At 39.6% G+C, this 24909-nt stretch overlaps 1 protein-coding gene across 3 annotated transcripts; it reads right to left on the reverse strand.

The window, feature by feature from the left end:
* Positions 1-14: 14 nt before the first annotated feature.
* Positions 15-24699, reverse strand: tbc1d22b (TBC1 domain family, member 22B). 3 transcript variants are annotated; one of them, XM_049581537.1, is made up of 14 exons: positions 24396-24699; positions 20169-20225; positions 19618-19807; positions 19350-19518; positions 16065-16232; positions 15819-15889; positions 15379-15507; positions 15182-15247; positions 9316-9430; positions 4879-4985; positions 4721-4796; positions 4367-4494; positions 4078-4173; positions 15-2642 (listed from the first exon to the last, which is right to left on the reverse strand). In XM_049581537.1, the coding sequence occupies exons 1-14, from the start codon at positions 24449-24451 to the stop codon at positions 2514-2516; spliced, it is 1557 nt and encodes a 518-aa protein (XP_049437494.1). In that variant the 5' UTR covers positions 24452-24699; the 3' UTR covers positions 15-2513. The 3 variants fall into 3 exon arrangements, with proteins under 3 accessions (XP_049437494.1, XP_049437493.1, XP_049437495.1); XM_049581536.1 differs by having other exon boundaries at positions 19350-19521; positions 24396-24698; XM_049581538.1 differs by lacking the exon at positions 20169-20225 and having other exon boundaries at positions 19350-19521; positions 24396-24695.
* Positions 24700-24909: the final 210 nt, after the last annotated feature.

The following is a 24909-nucleotide window of genomic DNA, read 5'->3' on the forward strand; positions in this document are numbered from 1 at the left end:
CACAAATAGCAAAATGAGGAATAACAACAGTTTAATATAAACAAAAAGTTATTATACAGCAGGTGTACTGTAATTATTTAATATTAACTCTAAAACAGACTGCATTGGCCCAATAAAGATTTGGCATGTTATTGTTGAAACAGCATGAACACCTCTGAAACAAATCAGGTTTTTATTTTGTCAGCACTTTATCAATATAATATTCTGAGAACAAAATGACCCTTTGATAAAAACAGCATGGAGTGAACAATCAGTTGGCGCACCTGAATGAAAAAAAAAAAAACCTACTTTAAGGCTAAAGGCATACATTCAACAACAACACTCACAAAAACATTCAAAATGTTTCAGATGGGTTAAACAAGGTTGATGAACACAAGATTCTAGGTTGCTTTACAAAGCAAAAACTGGCAATGAATGAACCATAAATAAGTTTGCGACAGTGTCAGATCTTTCCAAAAATATAAATGGTTACTATTTCACTGACACAACTAAAGTACCACGGTATCTTCAGGAGCACTACACTGAATATAATGCCATAAAGTATCTTAAACCTCAGGCTATGATTGAACTGCCACATTTCAGAAGGACTGAATAATTCCTGAATTTGAATTAAGACATGACATTAAAGATGGTTCTCCATTTAATTTGTTGTAGCCTACAATTACTGAGGTAACAGCCAGGAATCTAGCGCACAGTAAATCCGAATTTAAACTCTGCTATAGCTTAACAAAGCATTTGCTTCAGAATGACCAAAGCAAAAACCTCAAAAACACATCTAATGGTAGGGAAACCAAAGTATCAAAGGCTAATGATTGTCATATCTTTCAAACATACATTGTGTTATAATTATCACTGGTAATGAAGGTAGATGAGTTGTAACACACATATTCACCCCCTGCCACTCAAATGCTGTTACAAATACACATTTTCTTGGATCATGTGACTATGAAAGAACACAAATACAAGAGCAACCTAACCTGAACCTTAGACAAATATAAAATACAAGCATTAATGATAAAGCATTTACCCATGTTATACTTTAAAAGACAGGAGAACATTAAAAATGCTCATAACAAAGGCATCGTATTATGTTGTGAGCTGCACTGTGTCCACAGGACTGTCTCAAGTAGGATGGTGTGACTAAATGTCCTTCAGTACTGAGTAAGCATTGAAAAGGCATTTCCTCCATTTAAAAAATATCTATATCTTAATCTTAAATGATCCTAAACTGAAGAAATTGAACATTGTTAACGACTTGAATGCATATGCAGTTTTTACACTAACCACAGGTATCTAATTAGATACTTCACAGATTATCACACAACCATTTACTCTCACTGTTATGCACAAAGAAATGAGTGTGACGAGTTTAAAATCAAAAGTCTCGGGCCAAAACAGACCAGTCATTACTGATCTCATCTGGTGCCAGCTATGAGAGTGTTAGTATGTGCCTCAACCTCTAACTAAAATTGTATTTTACCTGTCAAAAATACAATACAATTTAGATTTATCTTAGTCAGTTCCAAAAGTACACAAGACCCATTTAATCTGACAAACAAACAAACAAGAATTTCAAAGCTACATTATCAAGAACGTCTGCATCATTCCTGGTCTATTCAGAGGCAGAAAAATTGTGATTTTACCACTGTTGATGAGTGTATCTCATCGTCATTCAAAACGTTGATTTATAATGATCAGGGCAAACTGATATCAGATCAGTTCCTTCACTTTCAATGAAAGACACAACCTGAAATAAAACACAGTACCTAATATTTGCTACTCTTAGGTGTAATACCTAATACAATCCAAAATATCAGCACTGGCTACCAATTAAACTCACTTATCATCATTGCAGTCCAAATAGGGACTTTTTTTTATAAACTGATTGTACAGTGCAAATTTGGTAATCCTGAACCAAAACATCCTGCGAGTCTACTCACTAATTGGAACGGGGGTCCCATCTTATTAATAACAGCTTGACAGTGTCAGACTAAATAAGTTTTATCAGAGAAAATAAAATATTGTACTTGCCTGTTTTACATCTAAGATATTTCCCTTGTAAAACCAAAACATATCTTCAGAAAAAATAAAATCTATAGATGCCATCGTTCACTAAAAGGATAATCTCACAAACATCATCCCTTTATATAACAGCGTGTTCTTCTGAGTGTACATTTCACTTGAGAGACAAATAATGTTGCATGACCAAAAACTGTATAAGTAAACCAAAGTGGCATATCTATGGTTACTAAAACTGTAACAGTCTGTTGATGCAGTACAGAACATTGACTGCACATAGTCTCATATTCACTGAGCTCTATGGGTGCATCATTAACCCAAATCCAATGTGACATTCACTGGACTTTTTCACAGGATAAGTTTTGTTGTGTCGGCCTCTTCCAGGTTACCTCAAAGATAACATTTGCTGTCTGGAGTATCTCTGTGGGTCCATCCAGCCACAGTCTGCAGTGCTGTGGACTGTGTACTGTGCTTGCTGTGAGGCAGCCTCAGACCTATCTCTTGTAGTGGCTGGGGGCGTCTGCGAACATGTACTTCAGTCTATAAGCCTCAGCCAGCAGGAGACCCACTTCCTCGTTGCCCCAGTGGATTGTAGGAAGGTTCTGCAGTAGCATAAGAAGGCCCTGAAGAGCAACAGAAATTTACTTCTCGACACTGACACTATTTTGGAAGGCTGAGGTTAATGACTGAGTGTGTGTAGCATTTAAAAAATATTTTAATCATGTGGGTTAGTATGTAAAACTCTGAGACACTGGAATCAGGTGTGCATGCATAAACATATATGAAACTTATGACTAACTTATTGTTCAACCTACATAGAAGCAACGCAAGGCTGTAATCACCACTGAATACTTAACTTGAAATTCAAATACCACAGAATTTATATCATATTTGACTTTGATAACCAGCTATCTGCATTTAAGGCTGCAAGTAATGATCATTTTCATCATCAGTTAATCTGCAGATTCTTGTCTCAAGTAGCCTATGAAATGTTAGACAACAGGGAAAAATTGCCATCACAGTTTCCTAAAGCCAAAGAGGATACCTTCAACAAACCAACAGTCCTAAACTCAAGAATATCCAGTTAACTATCACATTAGACAAATGCTTACTTATGCATGCTAACATGCTCAAAATGACAACTAGGAAATACATTTCCTACAAAAAAAATGCGTGTGAATGATGACAGCTGATATTAATCACAAAACACTGCTGAAAAAGCAGAAATATTAAACAAATTGCACAAAAAATCTTAAATGTTCAAATGCATTGACTCCATTGCTGAAACTAGAAACTAGAAGCTAAAATGCAAAACAGTTTGAAGCAGAATCTGAACTGCATTACGTAAAGAAGCTAAGAGTAGAAATACGTTGCTAAGAAAGCTGGAAGCTAAACTGTAACACTGTCAGAGTTGGAAGTTGAAACTAAATGGTCCTGCTTTGTACTTTTAAAGGCATAAAAAGTTGTTATTTTGACATTTGAATTATTTTCTTTGGCTGAAAGTTATTCAGAAATAGTAGCCCAGTCGTTCAAAAAATGCACGTAAGAAGTAAAATTACTTTGCACACTGTTTAAAGCTTAAATGAAGTCTACGGATAAAAGTAAGGAGAGAAGTTGTATTTCATCGTATAGACTGAAGATTTTTTGATGCACTGCAGGGACTTTTATTTTGAAAGTAAGCAGCTGCTGAATCAGCGTTTGCACAATGAAAACATGCTGTTGCTGAGCAGGTGTAATGTTTGCTATATTCACCATCTTAATTTAGCATGGTAGCATGCTAACATTTGCTTACTGACAGTTGTTCTGCTGGTATACAAATGTAATTTTTGACCTGATGATAAAGGTTAAGGGATCACCAAAGTAACTACGATTCAATGGGAATGACATTCATGACATATTTCAGCTGCTTTTAATATTAAAATTAGCATATCCCTTTTCTTTGCTTCCATAAACCCTCCTTTAAAGTCGCCCTTGTTACCACCTGTTGGTGCTTCAACAATATTCAGTCGTTACTTTCTCAGTTAAGTGTTGATGACTACTAAGATGACAGATTGGTACCTGAAAGTCAACCATGGAGAGGATTTCTTTGCGCCACTCAATGAGGAAAGCAGAACAGACATACAAGTGGAAGTGGGAGAAACCCTCTGCTTCAGCCTGTGGAAAACAAGCAAAGACAATCAATGGGGAGAAGAAAGTCTGTTCCAACACTTAACAAATACTGTATAATGGACCATACTTGCAGCAGTGTAAATCCTATAGTCATTTTTGAGGCTGCAATTTGTGCTGCTGTTGTACTGGATTACTTTCTAGTGTGAAGGTGTGTTGGTGATGTAACACTCTGCTATACCTGGTAGGTGTCCCAGAGACGAATAGTGCAACGAAGAGGCAGCTCCCTCATCAGCAGATTGTTCATCCAGCGGAAAGCAAACTGCAGGTACTCCACCTCATACCTCTTAAAATGATTGTGAATGTCCTCTGAAGACAGACACACATGCACACAAACACAGATATTAAAATTGTGGGTTTCCTGTTAATAGCTTGTATCTGGAATCAGCTGTGCAGCCGTCTATCGCTTTCTACATGTATGCTCATTGAAAAAAAGCCCAAAACAGGTATGAGTAGGGCGGGTGCTAAAGCAAAGTGCATGCAACCTAAAGCCTAACGCACAAAACTGCTTATGGACTGACAGGAGTCCACTTACCATCTATCCTGCTGACCAGCTCCTCCAAAGCTTTCACTTTGTTCTGAATTCCAGGCTGAGCAAACGTGTAGTTGTCCTGAAACGACACCATTTTCAGTAAACTGGCACATTTACAGTTTCAAAAAGGTGTTGACTGATGTGTATGTGTTTGACCAGACCTGTATTCCATCCAGCAGTTTGCTCATGCACCAGAAGCTGTCAGCTTCAATGTTTCTCTGTGTTTCCAGAGGCAGTGCTGCCACCTCAAAGTTCTCCACGTCCTCCGCTGGAAAAACAAATAACACTGAATGAAACAGAAATAGCCTGACTCATACAGATGGCTCCTGGATTACTGAATACTGGCCTCTGCTGAGGTTGATTGAAGAAATCATTAGTGTACAAAGACGCAGCTAAAAAACACAGAGCCATGCAAGTCAACAGCATGGCACACTCTCCGTGTAGAGTAATAAGTTACTTATAACACTACATTTGTATTACTTTCACCAAAATGAGCTCAAAAGAACTAATAGGCATTTCAAATCCAGTGCTGCAGGTCTGACCCATTCATGCATTCACATACAGTGGTTACCACTATGCATTAAAATCCCCTGCTTATATTAATAATAACATGATGATATAAAACAATTAATAGCCTTGACCGTTTAAAATAAATGAGTATCCTTGGACACAGGGAGGGTCAGGCAGAGGATCAAAGTCTGATAATTATTAGATTTGGATCAATATCTGTGGGCCTCTGATATGAAACACAATAAACAAATGTTGAGGTTAGCACAACAGGATATTTTTTTCTGGTGGCGCATTGTTGGAAGTAGAGTGGTGTGAATCAGTGTGGATAAATAAAAAATAAAAATAATAAACAGTTTATTTTGGGTAGTAACGAATTGCGAGACACTGTAAATGTAATAGCCTACCACCACTGCAGGGTCCTCCACCACTGCAGTGGCAGGGCTCATCGACATGTCCGTGCCAACAGGTGTTTCACCTCATGTCATCCAGGTGCCTGCATAAATCACTTAAATGACGCCATCCCTCAGTTGCTGCCCGTACTGTTGTGGTTCATCTGGGAGGAATTAACGACCTTAAACTGCAACAGTCTATAAAACTCAAGAACGATAATATTTGCCTTATTGATAGTATTCTTCACAGTTGCTGACGAAAAGTTTAGCCGACTCAGGCAGCTTCAGGTGTGGCCTAAAGGCTACTGCAACAGCGCTGGCATCCATATGTGGACAATTTCACCACCTTCCTTCATAGACCGGACCTCTTCAAACCAGACCGCCTTCATCTAAACCATATAGGATCCCATCTTCTGTCTCAGAACATTGACCTCACAATGCTAGCTGTCCAGTCCGCAGCTTTCACTGATTGACTGTTTACACAACACACCCCCTTCCCAGCTGCTTCCTCAGTGGTCACTGTGACAGTTCCTCCTAACACTCCCTCTCCTTCTAGCCCCCCCCTGCAGGCCATGACACCAATGCAACTTTTTCCAGCCAACTCTAGTGTGAGCCTGTCATGTCTCAGGTCTGTTTTCCCAGAGTCCCAGTGTCAGTTAAGACTTGTCTTCCCTTTAGCAAGACGCAGCCGGGCAGGGGAGGACCCACGGTACCTGCGGTCACTAGCACCTGCACCCACTACTGCCTCAGCTCGGTGGTGCACAAGGACTGTTTCTCCTCCCGGAGAGTGAGCTCTGGAACATTTACCTCATTTGAACTCTTAGTGACTAAAGTTAGGCGTGCTAATCCATTTTATTGTGTTTTAATTTATCTCACTCCTGGTGTTAATGGCTCTTTTTTATCCGAATTCAGTGATTTCTTAGCTTCCATAATTAAATTTGAGAAAATCCTCCTTTTGGGGATTTTAACGTGGCCGTAAATGACACCACAAACACCTTTGCAGTGAACTTCTTAAAAGTCACTGATTCTTTCAATTTTACCCAACATGTCAGCGGCCCAGCACACATTAAGGGCAACACTCTAGACCTGGTTTTCATGTATGGATTAAAATTAGACATTATCGGCTCTGAGGAGCTGCTTGTGACTGATCACGAATGTATTCTCTTTAATGTGTCTTTTAACACTGATTGTACACTCAGAAAGCGTGTTATTTGTTCGCATATGTTAAATGACCTGTCTGCCGTGAAATTCTCCTCTGTTTTTAACAACAGCATAGGGCAGCTTTTTGGTGATGAGAGTGATGCCAATTCTCTAGTTCACACTTTTAATTCACATTGTTCCGTTATTTTAGACGAGATTGCTCCTCTGAAATCCCGTACAGTTGCTACTGTTAATTCTACCCCCTGGATTAATGATGACATTCGTTGTTTTAAACGCAAATGTCGCCGTATCGAGCGCCTGTGGAAGTCTACAAAGCTTCAGGTCCATCGTATTTATTTGAAAGACATCTTAACGGAGTATAACTCAATGGTTAAAGCTGCTCGGGCCTCTTATTTTGCTGACCTCATTTCCTCCAATAAGCGGAATCCAAAAGTTGTTTTTGACACTATAAATAATCTTGTTTGTTCCCAGCCCCCTGTGGTGCCCATTTTCTCTGTTAATGACTGTAACAATCTTCTGTCATTTTTTGTCAACAAAGTTGCTTGTGTTAGAGCAAGTATTACCCCTTCTTCTGCTCTTCCCCCTGCCCCTCCTTTACAGCAGCCAATACTGGATCGTTTCTCACCCATTTCCCTACAAGATTTAACTAAGCTAGTGAGCAATATGAAGATCTCCTCCAGCCTGTTAGACATCTTGCACACGTCACTACTGAAAAAAAGTTATTGGTTCCATCAGCTCTTGCCTGCTCTATATTATTAATTGCTCACTGGTCTCCAACTGCTTCCCCTCCTATTTTAAACATGCAGTTGTCCAGCCGCTTCTTAAAAAGCCCAATCTGGACACTTCATTATTTAGCAAATTTAGGCCCATTTCTAAATTGCCTTTTATTTCAAAGATCTTAGAAAAAGTCGTTGCTAACCAACTAGTCCCTGCCCTAAATAAGCATTGTATTTATGACAAATTTCAATCTGGTTACTGTCAGAAGCATTCCACTGAGACAGCACTTCTTAGAGTGTCAAATGATATCATGATGGCCTCTGACACTGGTAAATGTACCATCCTAGTGCTGCTTGACCTTAGCGCAGCCTTCGATACTGTGGATCATCACATCCTGCTAGATAGGCTCAGTGACTGGGTTGGCATTTCAGGCAGTGCCCTTGACTGGTTTGCCTCCTACCTCGCTGGTAGAAGTTTCTCTGTAGCATCTGATCCTTTTATGTCCGAGTCCGCCCCCCTTTCTTGTGGGGTACCTCAGGGCTCAGTGTTGGGTCCAATTTTGTTTGCTCTGTATATGCTACCTCTTGGAAACATTATCAACAGGTTTGAGTGTGCATCTTATCATATGTATGCAGATGATATTCAGCTGTACTTTTCCTTTAATCCTGACAGGACTGACAGTCTGAATGTACTGCATGACTGTTTGTCTGCAATTAATGACTGGATGGTCAACAATTTCCTCCAGCTTAACACTGCTAAGACCGAGGTCCTTATCGTCGCTCCTGACTGTACTGCTTCTAGAGTGTCGAGCTGTACTGGGTCCCTGAATTCAAATATCCGCTCTAACCTGAGAAATCTTGGAGTTATTTTTGACCAGGCCATGCACTTTGATAAACACATTCACGTGTTGACCTGTACATGCTTTTTCCACCTTAAAAACACTGCAAAACTGAGATCTGTTGTATCACATGCTGAACTGGAAATGATCATTCACGCCTTTGTGTCATCACGTCTGGATTACTACAACTCTCTTTTCATGTGTCTCAGTAAAACTTTTGTAGACCGCCTCCAACTGGTGCAGAATGCCGCTGCCAGGCTGTTCACCAAATCACCCAAAAACTGCCACATTACTCCTGTCCTGGCCTCCCTACATTGGCTTCCTGTCAGCTTTAGGATCCAGTTCAAAATCCTTGTTTTAACATTCAGAGCCCTTCATGATCAGGCACCGGAGTGTCTGTCTGACCTGCTGCATGTATATGTTCCTAGTAGGACACTTAGGTTGGCCGATCACTGCCTGTTGGCAGTTCCTTGCACTAGGCTTAGAACTAGAGGTGACCGGGCCTTTGAGTCCATTGCGCCCAGATTGTGGAACGCCCTCCCACAGAATTTGAGAGCCGCAGCATCGGTCGATATTTTTAAGAAGCATCTTAAAACCTATCTGTATAGGCAGGCATTCTTTAACTTGTCTTAAATGATTTAGTTTTGCAACAACTGTTTCATTTTTGTGTCTCTGTATGTGACCTGTATATTTGTATGTATGTATTCTTGTTTGTATTTTAATCCTGTGAAGCACTTTGTGAGTTCTCTCTGTGAGAAATGCTATACAAATAAATTTTACTTACTTACTTACTTACTTACTTAATAATGTTACCCACAATCCTGTTGGTAACGCGTTATATTACTTTGTTACTGCTAAAAAGTAATATATTACAGTAACACATTACTTTTGCAACATGTTACCCCCAACTCTAGACATGGGTCCATTTGTCAAGTGTGAGTGTAACAAGGCTCTATGCAGGACATTTCCCACCAGTAACTTACTGACAAACTCAGAGAGGAAGACGACGAAGAAGGGTGTGACCAGATCATTGATCCCCTGGACGTAACCACTGGCTGGGTGACGGATGGCCCAAATAAAAAGAATACGCTCAAACACCTGAGGAAGAAAGACAACAAAATGGTTGATTAGTGTGTATACCAGATTTATTATGGAAGCAAACATCACTCAATCATTTTCATTATGATTCTTAACTTTCAACTCCAGTACTTTGGGCATACAGTGTTTTGTCTGGACTTACAATGTGCAAAGCTTTTGATGTAAAGAGCCAAACCGACTCACTAAATTCTTACCTTCAAAGTGCAAAACATTAAAACTTACTGGCAAATTAACATATCTCCCTTCACAATTGTTTTGTCACTCAGATGGGCTGATTGGCTCTTGCTTCATGCTCCACGAATAAGGTCTAAACTTAAACTGCTCTTAATTTTAGTGTACCTGACTCCTGGAACAAAATACAGCACCAACTTTAAATCAGTTTCCTTGTACCTTTTGGATATTTTAGAAATTTCATCTTAAACCTCCCAATCTTGACTTGTTGTTTTACATAACTGTATTTTATTCTACATCTTAATTATCCATATTTAACCATCACATTACTTTTGTAATCAGAACATTTTAAATGACCTTTATTACTTTTACAGTGATATTGCCTTTTCACTGTTTGTACATCTCGTTATTTTTTGTTTTTCAAGGTTGGATAATAAATCACATGCACAGTCTTCGTGGAGTACAGACGACTCATATTAGCACAAGTTTCAGTGCTTATTACTAAATGTGCAGATTGCAGAGTAAATGCAACACAAGTCTGAAAGCATTTCTCCTGATTTCAATAACATTACCATGATGAGCAGCACTGCAACACCACTGCTAATTATAAGTGTCTGTTATGGTCGTGTTAATTGTAGTTCAATGGAATATGCCTTGCAGCATTACAGTATTACTGTACTTTACTGTATTTCTAAGTATTAAAGAATTACTCCAGTGATTTATTACTGCACTTCTATAAGTTGGGAGACTCTCAGGAGATAAATTAAAAAAAAGAATGGTCAGAGCAGCAAAGATATCCTAATTTTTTAAAATATGGTTTAAGGTCCAAAAATAATGAATCCTACATTTCCCATAATACAACAAATGGCATCTGTAATTGCACTGTAAACGCCTGCATCTTTCAAACTCCATGTGCCCAGTTTGTGCCATAAAGTTGAAGTCTCAAGTCCAATTTGAGATAACCCTGATGATGTCATCAGGCATATTTTCTCAGACTTCAGAAAGCTCCCTTTAGAATACGTTAGATATAAACAACTGTTTCCACAGACTGAGCGGTGCACCTAATGACAAGTAAAGTGACTTTGATGTGCAAAATCATTGAGGAGTGATTATAAGGAATACCTAAATTTTGTTGTGTTGAATAAAAACTAACTTTGTGGTTCTTATAGAAACAGTAAGTGCTGCAGTGAAAAACAGTCAACTCATCATTTTGTCTTGTCTGTATATAGGATTTACTGTAGTGTGAAGTAAAAATCTGTATTTACAGTGATATATCATATATGTAATTTATCAAAAGATGAAAACAGTTACATCATTTCAAATACTGACTTCCGCATAAATGGCACATCTCCTTTCTGTTCCTGAGGAATACACCATTGTAAACTCTGTTTTAATGACAATGTGTTGCTATTCAATGCCATTATTTTTGATGATCATTAAAAAAGGAACAATATTTGAAAGCTAGTGATAAAAATATGTAATGTTGTGATAGTCTGATAAACTTACAGTGTGAGTAAGGCATTACCTTATGTGAAAGAGCTGTTTTTATTTTGTGTGCAGTGTGAGATTTTAAGGCCAAAATGAATGCACAGCATTTTGTGTAAAGAGGTTTGTAAACTGAAACTCTGTTGTGGAAATGGAGCCAAGCAACTGTCAAAGAACTTGGGTTGCATGCATTAGCTTGAGAGTAATAACACCTGTGGTAAACATATGCTTAGAGCTGGGGATAGCCGGCAATATGGTGGAAATCAGTGCCGCCTCCATTAATATGAATTTTCACTGTACAGTATTCAAATGAAATACAAACTGATGTTCAATTCAATATTCTGCTGTCATAGGTTACTTTAATATGACTTTACTTATTTCTATTGAGGCAAAGAGGAATTTAAGTATCATATTGTTATCTCAATGCTCGTTTTAATTTACATAATATTATAAAACACATACAATAAATGTGCATAAACTTAATAAAGGAAAAAAAATGACATAAATTAACAAAAAAGTGTAACAGAAGAGGGAGTCTTGAAACCCCACTTTTACCCTTTCCTTTAGTCTATGGGTTGCTTTCATATGAATTCTGAATTCTGTCAAAATAATAATATCATTACAATTAATTTACTGAAAATGGATAATGCTGAGTATTGTGCTGGTAAATCTAGACAATTCTTTGGTGTTTTGCAAACCCACATAAAATCACCATATTTGAGGAACAAGCCATGCTCAGTCAGTGAACTTCCTTTTACAGCAAACATCCTCTGTAATGTAGTAATCTGATGCAGGTTCTTCCTTAGTGGCCATCACAGTTACAGCACAGTATCATCTGCAGGACCATGAGTTATCTACGGTAGGTAACATCTAAGGGTATGAGTCTCCAATCTCATTGGTCTCTACTTAACATGAGTTAAAGCAAAGTCGTGATTTTCTGAAATAAGTCCTGTATCACAACACAGGTTCAACTTAGTCCAGCCATCTTTAGATTATCAGGCTTCATTGAGCCGAACATCTGTGATCCTAGAGGTTATCAGAAAGCTGCTTATCAACTCACTCACTTAGCAGGTTTTCCAATCCAGCTATGAGCATGTGAGAAAAATTTCTTAACTACAAGCAAATCAGATGACACTTAGAATCAGCTGACACAGGGCGTCGGTGGCTTAGTGGTAGAGCAGGCGCCCCATGTACAAGGCTGTTGCTGCAGCGGCCCGGGTTCGAGTCCAGCCTGTGGCCCTTTGCTGCATGTCATCCCCTCTCTCTCTCCCCCTTTCACACTTAACTGTCCTGTCCATTAAAGGCAAAAAATGCCCAAAAAATATCTTTAAAAAAAAAAAAAGAATTAGCTGACAGTAAAGTAAGGCTCTTCTTACTGCCAGAGCAGAGACAAAAACTACAGATACTCTGAGAAAAAAAGGTCCAGCGGAAAGAAATGAACACCTGAACTACCTTATTGAGCTTTTAAACAATGAGTGGATTCTCATTTTCTAATAAAAGGTGATAGTGGTCTTTAAGATTACGTAAAGCAAGTGCACATGGCCAGTACAGTGAAACTGCAAAAGGCTCATTATATCTTTTTATTAAGTCTAACCAGATGTAACACTCAGGCTGTATCTTACAGCCGGCGCAGAGTGGCGCACAGCAAAGTGCAACTGTCATTGCTTATTTAAGTTCTTTTGCTAGTAGTTGTTATTTTCACGGCCAGCACCCAGGATATGTAATCAGCAAATGTACTTGTGGTCAGGTGCATTGTTGGCGCATTGCTGTTCTGAAGCAACAGAACGCAACTGTGCTATTGACCAACAAAAACTTGCTCTTGTGTCAGAATGGTGCAGTATTTTCCTGAGTGCATTATTCAAACAGTAAAATGCACCATGGGCGGGCTCACAACGTGTGTACACTCTGCTTGTTACACAACCAGTAACGCATGATAGGGTGGGTGAAATAATACATCATTAGAAAAGTGTTAATAACATTCTCCAAATTGTACAGACAGCAGAAAGCAGAGCAGAGCTGCTGACATTAGTGTTCTTACGCTCCACTCACTTCTCCAACATGTCAAATGTAAATAGCAGTGCACCAGGTGCAGGAGCACCTGGCTTATGAGGGGAATGAGATGACACTCTGATTGGTTGAATTCATGTTACACCCAAAACACACCTATGATTAATTAAGGGACTAAATACAAGACTTTGCCCCTTGTGCCTTACTTTGTGCCCAGATTATGCACCATTTAGCAAAGGTGGAGTTGACAAGCCATAAATGTGCTTGCATCATGCACTTCAGACTGTGCACTATAGACTGTTTAAATAGGGCTCACAAAATCACCTCATGTTATTCTGAGCTGCAGGGATGGAAAAAGAGTGTTAAAGTTATCTACACTTTTAGGAATCTTATCAAATTATCTACAGCCACATATCAGCATTCACAAGGTAAGTATGTTTAACTATAGATCCTATTTCATACTCAGTTTGGACACATGGCTGTTCAAAAAACCTTCTACCTATCTATGATATAATTATCATGGTAAGCAGAGTTATTCTATTGGTCTGTCTCTATTTCTCTTCTTTAGTTGTTACCAAGTTGATCTTGCTAGGTGTGTGACGTATCATCTTGTTTACAATAATACAGGTATAATTTTTAATATGATAGTCGCAATATTTTGACTTGTTGACATATTGACGATCATACCGTCAGATTTTTTTGTTGGTGAACTATTAATATTGTATACAGAATCTAAATCTCACTCTGAGCTACTGTTGTTGTTTACAAACTAGAGAAATGAGAGATAATTTTTGCTTAATTTCTGCTGAATATTTGAAGGCAAACTGTTAGGTTGACATGTAAAACTATATCACTTATTTTGTTACAACTGTATGTTCTTAAATTACTCATATGTATTTTTTTTAACTAATTTATCATATCGTCAAGAATATTGTTATTGAAACAATACCCTAAAGTATCGTGATATTATTTTTGGGCCATATCACCCACCCCTAGATCTAGCCATCTTAAAAGTGAGTCACCTGGCAAACCCTCTAATCTTGCTTCATGATACAGGCTCCTGCTTCACTTTTAATTTGACAGATGAACCAAAACAACCAACCAAATAAAAATGCCACAAAGTTATGGCTCACATCTTAATTTAAAGACAACATCGTGAGCAAATGCCTATCCAGTGGTAAATCTCTCATTATACAGTTACAGTTAGTTCCGGCCCTGCAATCTGATTGGTCGAGAGACAGTAAAACCGTGATGATATTGGAGTACAACATCACGATTATTTCACTGTGTATGTATCACTCCGCCTCATAGCTGATTGCAATCAACAATCAAATCAAAACTGACGGTTAGTGTCAGTTGGGTCAGCAGTTGCGTTGTAGGCTAATTAATTCATCCACTGTCAAACAGCCAAAAATATGGATTTATTTCCTAAAATAAGTTTTGAATTGAACTATGAATGGTCATGAGAGGAAGATGAGGGAGAGGAAAAGCTGAATCCATCTGAGCACACATCCAGGTTTGTCAGTGTTTCATCAGCGGAGCTCAATGGAGAAAAGCAACATACTGTCAGATCAGAAGGCAGAGTCAGCTGTGCCTGTGAAGCGACAGTCCACCATGCAGTCACCACAGACTTATTTCACTGGCTGCACAATTAATGGAAATGTGCAGTTAAATGTGTATAAAGAGTAAGTGCCTGGCGCACCATGTCTACGTTACATAGCAACGATAACAGTGGAGTCGGAAGACAAATAAAATGCTTAAATTATCTATTTTGTCCTCATTTTTCAACATTTCTTAATCAGCCTTGCTTATTTACCTGTTGAACTGTGGTATCGTCACGGCTGTGATTGTCTTCGGCACTTGGCCTGCGGCCTCGTGCCTATGACCGAATCACAGCCATGACAATATACGAGTATAACATCACTCCCTCTCGTGTGATATTGCTTAAGTAACAAATGACACAGGACCCATATATGATTATAAAGTACACACACACTCACAAAAAACTACCAACATGCACTTTGGATGAACTACGGAGATAACTGAAGTGTTTGTAATTCCACTGCTCTTTAGCAGATCATATCTTACCTCTTGTACTACAGGCTGCTGGAACAAGGGAATCAGAGGATTGGTTCTTGGAATATCAATGTGGATCTGACAGGAAGGAACATGATTGAGATGTTACTCAGGATAATCAAAGCAGGAAACATTTTTGTGTTTAGTGATGTTTTTGACTGATGAGTACAGTTTTATGGCTTTTCTCCACTTGTTTTCTTTAACTGTACCTGTCTGTATGTGTCTTTATAGTGCTCGTCTGTTCTGGAGTGGTAATACTGCTCTATGAAGCCAAAGTATTCTTCTCGCTTCCTTTTTAGCACCAGCTCTCTGCGCTCCTTGTTGGCCGGCAGGTAGCCCTGTCAGAGAGAGAAAGTACAGAGGAGAAAGTGCCAGTGAAGAGAGGTTTGTTTTTTGATGATGTGGACAGTTTCAAACGAAAAGAACTGGCCAGCCATTTGAGATAAGAGAAGAGAGAGGAGATGAGGTTGCCTAAAGGGATAAGGCTTTTGACATGATGTGAGCATTTTCTAAAAAGGAATGCAAGTGGTTACACACCAACTACAAAATGTAACTTGGACTCTGCAACGGGCTTTGAGACCAAACGCTGTGCAAAATGCTACAAAAAAGCATATTGTGATATTGCAAAACTGAAGGTCATGGGACTTACAGAGAGAAGTCTCCATGTGATTGGCCGGACTTCTCTTGGTATGCCTGACCAGCTGTGCTTCCGCAGTTCCTCTGTAAAAGCACAGAGCGAGATACAAACACACATTATCAACACTACAGAAAACCACAGCAGAAGTCAGCACACAAAGACAGAAAGCACAGTCAGCTGAGTGTAGCGTTAGCCTGGAGCCAAAGATTACTTCACATATCTACAATATGGAGGTGTGTGGCTGTGTTGTTCTCCTACCTAAGTCAGTGTTGGAACTAGCCAGCAGCTGTTTGAATTTGTCCAGCCGGCTCTTCTCCCGCACCGTCATCGGTGGTGCCCCTGATGCATTCTGGTCTGACATGCGAGCCACCAGTGGGATGATGGGACGAACTGGGAGAGACTGCTGCTTCTGCAGTGTGGAGCGAACTGTAGAGGGCCACACAAGAAAAAAATTCAAAATGTAATAACATACTCATAAAAACTTTGTGTAGACTTCACAAACTGTTTTGTGAAAACAGGAGGGAAACTTCAACATTAACATCTTGAAAACGCTACACGAATGAAACACAAGTCTCATTTCTGCACAGCAGTCCAGTTCAGTTTCATTCAGTTTGTTAAGCACTGGAACAGTCATTTTTGGGTTTTCATTGTCAAAAGATGTGGATGGTACCATTAGAACCGCTCTATTAGGGTGCCTTGCACACTGATCTGATACTAAAAGGTGGAGCTAAAAACACTACAGTCTGTTTATTGGTCGAGAGAGAATCGTCACTCTTGTTCTACAAAGACTCAATGCACAAACCTCCTTTTTTAAACATCCCATCTGCCTCAGAAGAAGGGATGTTATGACAGAGACTCTGACACTCAGCTCGTTCTCTTTTGGTCCTGCTCTGTGTACAGTCAGGAAGGTGCAGATGTCCCTCTGCATCATCCATGAACAGAAAATACAGTGAGAGCTGAATGGAGCAGTGACAGGGCTATTACTGTACTATCCAATGACAACTCCACTGACATTGAAGAGAAGTGTCTGCGGTGGAAAAGCAGAACAGATCTAAGGTTTAGGTACATGTCCGTACATGTTAGGTACCTGTTCTACAGGAACTACTAACTGTTTCATGGAAACACACCTATATTGTTCAACTTAACATCCCTTTTTATGAAATTACGCACATTATGGAAAATGTGCGTAGACATGGATGTGTTTCAGCTAAAGAGCCATCATCAGCATGACAAAACAATAATGAATGGCCATTTGTGAATTCTATGATGAGTGCCAGTGTTCTATCTGTTTTTCAATCTTCGCCAGTACTGTGCACTTTTTTATATTGTCTAAGATTTCTGGAGTTGTGTGTTCTGCTATTTTTCATCAAAATGACAATATTATACATAAAGACTACAGCTTAAAAAGGAACTATGCACATTTTAAAAATTGATACGTCATTCCTATGGTCTAGGACAGTCCAAACATTTTAGTACACATAAACAGCTCTCCAAAATCCAAAAACTAGAAGGCGAAAACTGAAATTTGTGATGTCACAGGGCAATGATACTCAACTTGTGGCCCATGGGCCAAAACTGGCCCACCAACCATTTTCTCTTTCTTTTTTCCTAGATTCACAACACCATTTAGATTAATTTACACTGGGATTTTTTTGTACTTTAAATAAGGTGCCAGCGTATGCAAAAAACACTAAAACAGAGCTTGTGCACCCAAAAAAATGTGCCAAGGGAGGATTCCCTGGACCTCCCGACAGAGGTCCAAGCTAATTGTTCATATATTATTACAAATGTCTGTTTATTAACTGGCCCTGGCCACCTGGCATTTTGCAATAGTGGAAAACGGGCAAAACAAGTTAAGTATCCCTGTCATAGAGTATAAAGTCTGGAGATGCTCCATAGACAGTGAATTAGGAGAAGATGTTCTAGAAGTCACAGAGCACTCAGGGGAGTGTTCTGAGTACATGGCTACATTTTCTGTTTCAGAACAGAGAACACTACGACAAAGCAAAACAAAAACACAAAAACAAACATTCTGTGGGTCCACAAAATCAGTCTCACATTCCTTGTCTATGGAGCAGCTCCAGACTTTATCCCCTATGACATCACAAGTTTGAGACTTGCTTCTCTGGTTTCTGGCTTTGAGAGAGAGTAGCTCTAAAAATCTATTCATCAGTAACATCATTGTGTGATGGGTATGAATTAGCTGAGGGTCTTTCATTTGTTTATTTCATTTATTATTAAACCCGTCCTTTGTGATTTCCTGCTAAAAGTGTTCTGATTGTACTTAAGAAAAAGATCCAGTCATAACTTAGCAATCTTTGATGATTATGAGATGACGAGGAGTTTATTTCTATAACCACTAACAACTATTAATATTAGATGTTATCATTCATATTAAATGGCTCTACTTATCCAACTTAATCACAGAAAAGTAGATGTTGGATATTTGGGTGCCTTTCCTCAACTAATCCACTACTATACCCAAATATCTGTATCAAGCTATTTAACTTTGATCTATTTAATTAATTAATTTTAAACTGAGACAGACCACCACCTGTCTTTTTGTTTATGTGTTCTACTTGTTAGACTTTCATTATGTCCTCCTCATGATGCTTGAAATAGGACAAACAAAACAAACACACACACACAAAACCATAAAACAGCACAAAACTGGAAGAAGAACTAAAGAAGTGATTTACAAGATATTAGCAAAAGCTCAGTGGGTGAGTCTGAATATTTACAAGCCAGGTGATTTCTGAGATGTTCAGGTGAATAAACTGACTGTTCACAGCGAGTTTGCTGGACTGATGAATAGCCACAAACACTGTCTGAGGATCTGACGCAACACACTGACTCACAGAGGATTGGGCCAACACATTCAAGGACAACTGAAAACTGTTTACATTTATATTTTGGCATTATGAAACATATTCAAATGTGTTTCCAATTATTTGCTGCAAGCTTTCAGCTCATGCACCAGTGTAATACATTTTATCCTATATCTTGAGATAAATGTGATGGTTTTTTTTAGCAGCATCCTGTTTCACAATCACATACAGATACAGATGCATCTCACTCATACAGATGCAGATAGAACCTGAACATTACAAACACAGTCTTGTACTCTGGACCAGTAGCAAAGTTGATTGGAGCCCAGCACATACAGTATCATTCATCTGTGATTCATATGTGAGGGGGAAGTTTTAATTACACTTTTTTCATGTAGACCTTAAAGACCATATTTGTGATAACATGCACTATTAGAACACATGAATATGGTGTTCATTTTAATAAACTCATTGGTTGTTTAATTCATCTGTGTCACTGGAAACACATTAGAGCACATGGGGATGAGAGCATTTGGTGAAACATTTTCAGGTCCACAAGATGTTTCACCAGGCACAAAGGCCTGGTATAATCCCACTAGCCCCATCTGCAGTATTAGCGGACAAAGTCTGTAATTAGCTTCACTATGAATCATCTGATAAGCTGCTCAGTAGCTCTTAATGCCAAATGAACTTCTGCACCATATTACTCACATACCTGAGGATGTGTTGAGGTGGGCGTCACTACTAGACTTGACAACCTTCCCGTTGACATGCTCGCCCTCTGCGTCCTCCTCCTGCGCATCCTGAAGGTTTTGAGCTTCTGTTCTGGGAGCTGCCAGTTTTTGTGACACTCCAGTTTCTGTGTCACCAGCCTGATTCTGCTGCTGCTGAGTGGAAACACATCAGAATATCTCCTTTCATTTCACACCAACTCAATACCCGTAAGTGCTCAGGAGTTTAAAAAACTGATGTCTGGTACCTACCTGGTTCTGTGTGGATGTAGAGTGGAGACCTGATGGTAGGGATAAAGTTGGGGCAGGGAGCCCGAGGAAATCCACGTCCTCCTCTTCGTCAATGTCCCAAGCATCATTGGTGCTTCGGGCGAACTCATGGAAGCTAGAGGCCTTTTTAGACTTGAGATTGTTAAACTTGGGCTTTGTGTCTTTGGGATACCTGCAGAGGGAAAAGAGAGAGAAAGACAGAAATGTAAAGAATGGTATGTAATATACACAGAAATTTAGGAGATGATATTGTCAAAAGGAAAAAAAAAAAAAAAAAAAACTCAACTTTTTATACAACAGAAAAGTGCAATAGAACACTGACAGTCTTTCAAACAGCAGTAACAATGTCTGTGTCAACACTGGATCACACTGTTACAGTACTGGTGCATGCAATCCACACATGTTGAAGTACTTGAAGCATGGAACAATGGGCTGAAAAACAAACTTGAAAATGGGAGATGCAAATAACATAAATAAAATAGATCCACGAGGGTTACATGACACCATGCAGTCCAGTTGGGTTTAGCACTTACGTGCGTCGCAATCGTGGGTCGAGAGGTGGATGCTGTGCTCCATAAACTGGTTGTACGCTGCAGAAGACGACATGTGAAATGCTGTCACCTCCGTGCAGAAAAACACATGTGGCCTCCCAGTCTTTGACCTATCTAATGCTAATAGTCAGCAAATCTGCTCTCTAAAGTTAGCAGACACACATCTGATCTTTGTGTGTATGTGCTCATTGTCATCGTATTTTCTTTGTTTCCTAGTTGCAGTACGTTGCTCAATCTCTTTACTCATAGCACAGTAAACAATGAGGGACCATGGAGGAGATGACACCATAGCTGAAAGTGACACTTTGGCCTATATACTGGTTTGAATATGGCTGTCATACACACTGTGCCCAGTAATATTTCAAGCAAAGACAGTAAATAGTGTGCACTGCACATCCAGGCGCAGTTGGGCACAGGTGCACAACAAAAACAATATACAAAGGAAACAGAGCAGTTGTCTCCAATAATCCATATACTGTATGTGATACACATTTTTTGGCATTATTATACTTTTTTACAAAACATATTTTTTAAATAAGAATTGGTGCATTACAGAGATTATTCATGAGAAGAAACAAGTCGGTAAGTTGCCTTGTTTTGACATGAGGAGGACACATAATAGGAGGGGGTGGAAGAAATGTAGTTTAGTAATACTGTTTTTATATGGAGGGTTTTATGTCAAATCTCTCATTCTAAATGTGTACATTTCCAAAATTACATTGTTTTGTCATCACATCACGACTGTTATGAGACCTTTTAATTTTCTCAATACCAGGATGACCTCATCTGCTGACGGTATGGCTCGCCTGCTTGAAACAAACTGCTATGGAGCTACACTCATTGTCGGTTCTAATGTTAGTGCAATGCTTGGTAACGCATGGTGCAACTGCCGAGATGTTTTGCTGACAAAAGCCAGACCACATGGGAAGTATATAAGGTAAATGACACGGGTGGTTCTGCATCACAGCATGCATAGGTATACGCAGCCTGTGTGAGAACAGCTTAAAGACTTGCATTTATGATAAAAGGCAAACTGGGTGTAGCTACCACATCTGTGGTTTCCTGCAGATGATATCTGAAAATAAAGGAGACATATCAGCTATTAACAGAAGATCCCTGAGACTGACAGACTTCTCAAAGATCTCGTTTTTGGAGGATCACTAAAAATGTATTTTAATTTGGGATGTGTCAGCAATGTGCCAGTGTTTTTGGATGATTTTGCAAAGCTCGCAATCCGATGGGGAATGTTTTGTGATGCACCGAGCCAGCAAATTTAGCCTTACATTCTGCTTTGCCATGGCAGATGACAACCCAGTACTTCCCTTTTATTAAATAACACTAACCCTGCCTTGTTTAGATTGTCCTGCTTGTAGTGTGTATTGAACAGAACTAGTGGACAGCTTGCACAGCCCCTGTGATCTCCACCACCCTGGGGTGGGCATTATGTTCAGCGGATGTGAGAATCTTCTTTCTCAGCTCAGCTTCTTTCCAACTCTCTGGTGACCCAAAGCAGACACAGTCAAGAGTCATAGGATGGGATCAGGGCCAGATCTACAATTGCCAACAACACTCATTTCCTTATCTCTTTTCCTTTATAGAAAGCCAAGAGCAGCAGCCTCCTCTGCCCCATTCATATGTTTAGGCTTTTCTAAATTTATCAGATCAAGTGATGCTTAACAGTTAAACTTCAGTTGTAATTGTGGCTTCACAGCATTGAAACTGAGGCAGGTGGACATTTCTGTGTCTGTATTAACAGCACAAATCAGATATTAGTTAGAGTCTTGTAAATAAATAATTTGCCAATAAACCAGAAATGGACCTTTAAGACCATTTGTCATATAAGATCATTTTTTGGTTAAAATTACTGGCAGACTAAATGTCATTTGTTTGAGACTACTCTCTTTGATAAGGATTCTGTTTACAGACTGGGGACAAAGGCATCTACGAATGAATAATTCTTTCACCAGAGTGGTGGTCTTATACTAATGCTGCCTGTCAGTTTGGCAGAACTTTCACAAATGACAAGCACTTTATTCCAAGTAGCTGAGAGGCTTTTGTGTGAATATCACAAAACAACAAATATTACTACTTCTATGTGGACTCTGTCAAACTGTGACTTCTCACGCCTGAGGCTAAACAATGTCAACCTAATTTAAGTGATTTGCATGAATAAACTGACAGTAAGCCTTTTTGGCTGAGAACTGGGCCTGCTGATTATCTGGTAGTGCCAGAGTCTCTTGTTTATCAGCCTTAAACTTGTTTTATCAGCAGCGGCTCAAGGACAGGCAGTAAGACAAGCTGCTTGCTTTCCTGTTCAAACATATGTTTGTGTTTGGGTTTCCAGCCTTCCACCCACCACGTTTGAAAAAGATCAGTGTGTGTGACAAAGAGAGCAACGCCCTCCCCTTAGAGATCCTCTCTTCTAAGATTTCTCAAACACTCCCTCCCCCCAACCTGCTCCACCCTCCCTGCCAGGCAATTGCATGGAGCCAGGGCAGGTCACCTACTCAGAGTCATCATAGTCATAAAGACACACAGTTCAATACAGACAAGCATGAATATGTCATGCCTTATCAATGAAGTCTGATGAGTTTGCATTTTCCACAAGAGTGCAGGGTGAGGAGAATAAAAGTAAAGAGAATCCCTGCAGGTCCTCAGTGCCCATTATAACCCATTACCATTATGCCTATTGAGCAAGCACTACAGGCTGGCTGGGACTAGTGTTCTGGCCTAAATTTAAAGCAAGTGTCCACATGATTTCTCCCACTTCAGACACATAATACTATTTTTTGTGTAAGGGACTGTTCTTTATTTATCAGTGGAGGGGGTGGCTGGGGTGTGACTTCCTTTTTTTTTTACCCTCCCTGAAGCTACAAATATCATCCCTTGAGCCTACCTGAGTGACTGGTGGAAAATGTGTGACCCTCCCTCCACCACAAATTTGTTATTGATTTTTAAAACCTACCCATTGATGTTTGAAGAAAGCCTTGTTTTTTTACTCTTGTCATGCATGCTGGTTATTTCGTACAAATAGTTGATTTTTTTTTGCCACATTTTATATGACACACAAAGAATAAAGTGATTTTGATGAAATATCAATATTTTAAACTCAGATTTGTTTTGTTCCAATGGACAACATAATGTGTTGAAGGACCATCGGATATTTGAAATCCAATGATAATTTCTGTTTTTACAGTTTCTGACTATGATGAATGGTGTAGTTTTGGTGACTGAAGAAAAAAAGAAGACAGCCAATTGCTTTCAAATTTCCTTTCAAACACATTTTCTTCGAACATGCCTTCCAAACCGTATGTTTTCTTTAAAAATCGCCAGTAAAAGAAAAATACAGACATTTTAAAGTGTAACACAAGTCTTTCCCCAATGCTTCAAAAATTATTTGACATGTCTCCCCCTTTTTGCATGGTCCCTAACACATCATATAGTCTGTACTTTGTAATAAGGCCCCCCCTGTAAACAAAGACAAGCTGTGACCTGAACAATCTGTTCTTGTGGGTAAATTGTTGGTCAACTTGCTCATCAATAAATCTTCCCCAAAAAGAGGAGGTATTTCAACTTCCTCCCTTATGACTCAGCTAACAAAATAATAGAGCTGAGGTTACAGCAGTGATCCTCATCGAGACGGCGCAGTCTCCTTCACTGTTATCTCTGTCAATAGCTGGCCTATAGTGAGGGTCACCACCTTTTCGGACAGAGTCAGAAAACATATGGCGGGCGGTGCACGGACTGTGCCAGCTGACAGCTCCACTCTGAGCGTTAGAAACCGCAGAGAAGAAAGAGATGGAGGTCTGTCTCTCTCAGCTGGAGGCTATTATACAGACACACACTCAAACCAGACGGTGGAGAGGGGTGAATAGTCCTCAGCTGAATGAAGTGAAACCCACAATTATAATATGAACAACTTATGACTATTCCTGAGATAGTCATGGTGACATTTAATACGTTAGTCAGCTAAGGAGACCGGTTTCAAGATAGTATTCCTATAATATATACATTTATATATATGTACTTCATTATGAGTTTATCAAGCTACAGTAGGATATTATCATATTATATCAACGTTATGTTTTGTACCAAGCGCTGGTGATATTTTCAGCTATATCTAACACTAACGTTGCCCGTGTGAAACTTACTAAAGGAATGTACCTCTGCTTCATTTGGTAACGCTAAAAAAGAGTTACAAAAACCCACCTTCCGGGAACCTTTGCGTTTCTCCTCCAAAAATTGATCCTGTTCTCGGTGGCCATACTCGGATAACACAACCCCCTTCAGACCGACACCGAGACCGGCTCCTCACACGGACAAACCATAGGGAAACTGTTTCCGCGTTTCACTGGCGACAACTCAGCCCTCCTCGGCTCCTTCTGGTCTGCCTCTTCATAAGTTTAAACCATCGGTATATAGTAATATTTAGCTTTCAAATGCGATGATGTCTGATACGGAGCACTGGAAGCCGCCATCTTGGAGCACACTGACCGCAGCGTGTGATTGGCGGGTGAGACGAACAGGTGCAGTGAAAGTGGCCAATAGGAGGAGAAGGTGGAGTGACGGTCAGGGATGCTCTCTGATGGACACATAGTATACAGAGACGTGTGGGATACGTTTAAACTTCGTGCTGACGGGGGAGAGTTTGTTGTCGCTCTGAAGTGGCGCTGTTTGGAGAATTTGTCTTCAGGACTATCTTTTTGGTCAGGTTAAGGGTCAA

This window comes from Epinephelus fuscoguttatus, linkage group LG7 (assembly GCF_011397635.1).
Source record: "Epinephelus fuscoguttatus linkage group LG7, E.fuscoguttatus.final_Chr_v1".
Classification (NCBI taxonomy): domain Eukaryota; kingdom Metazoa; phylum Chordata; class Actinopteri; order Perciformes; family Serranidae; genus Epinephelus; species Epinephelus fuscoguttatus.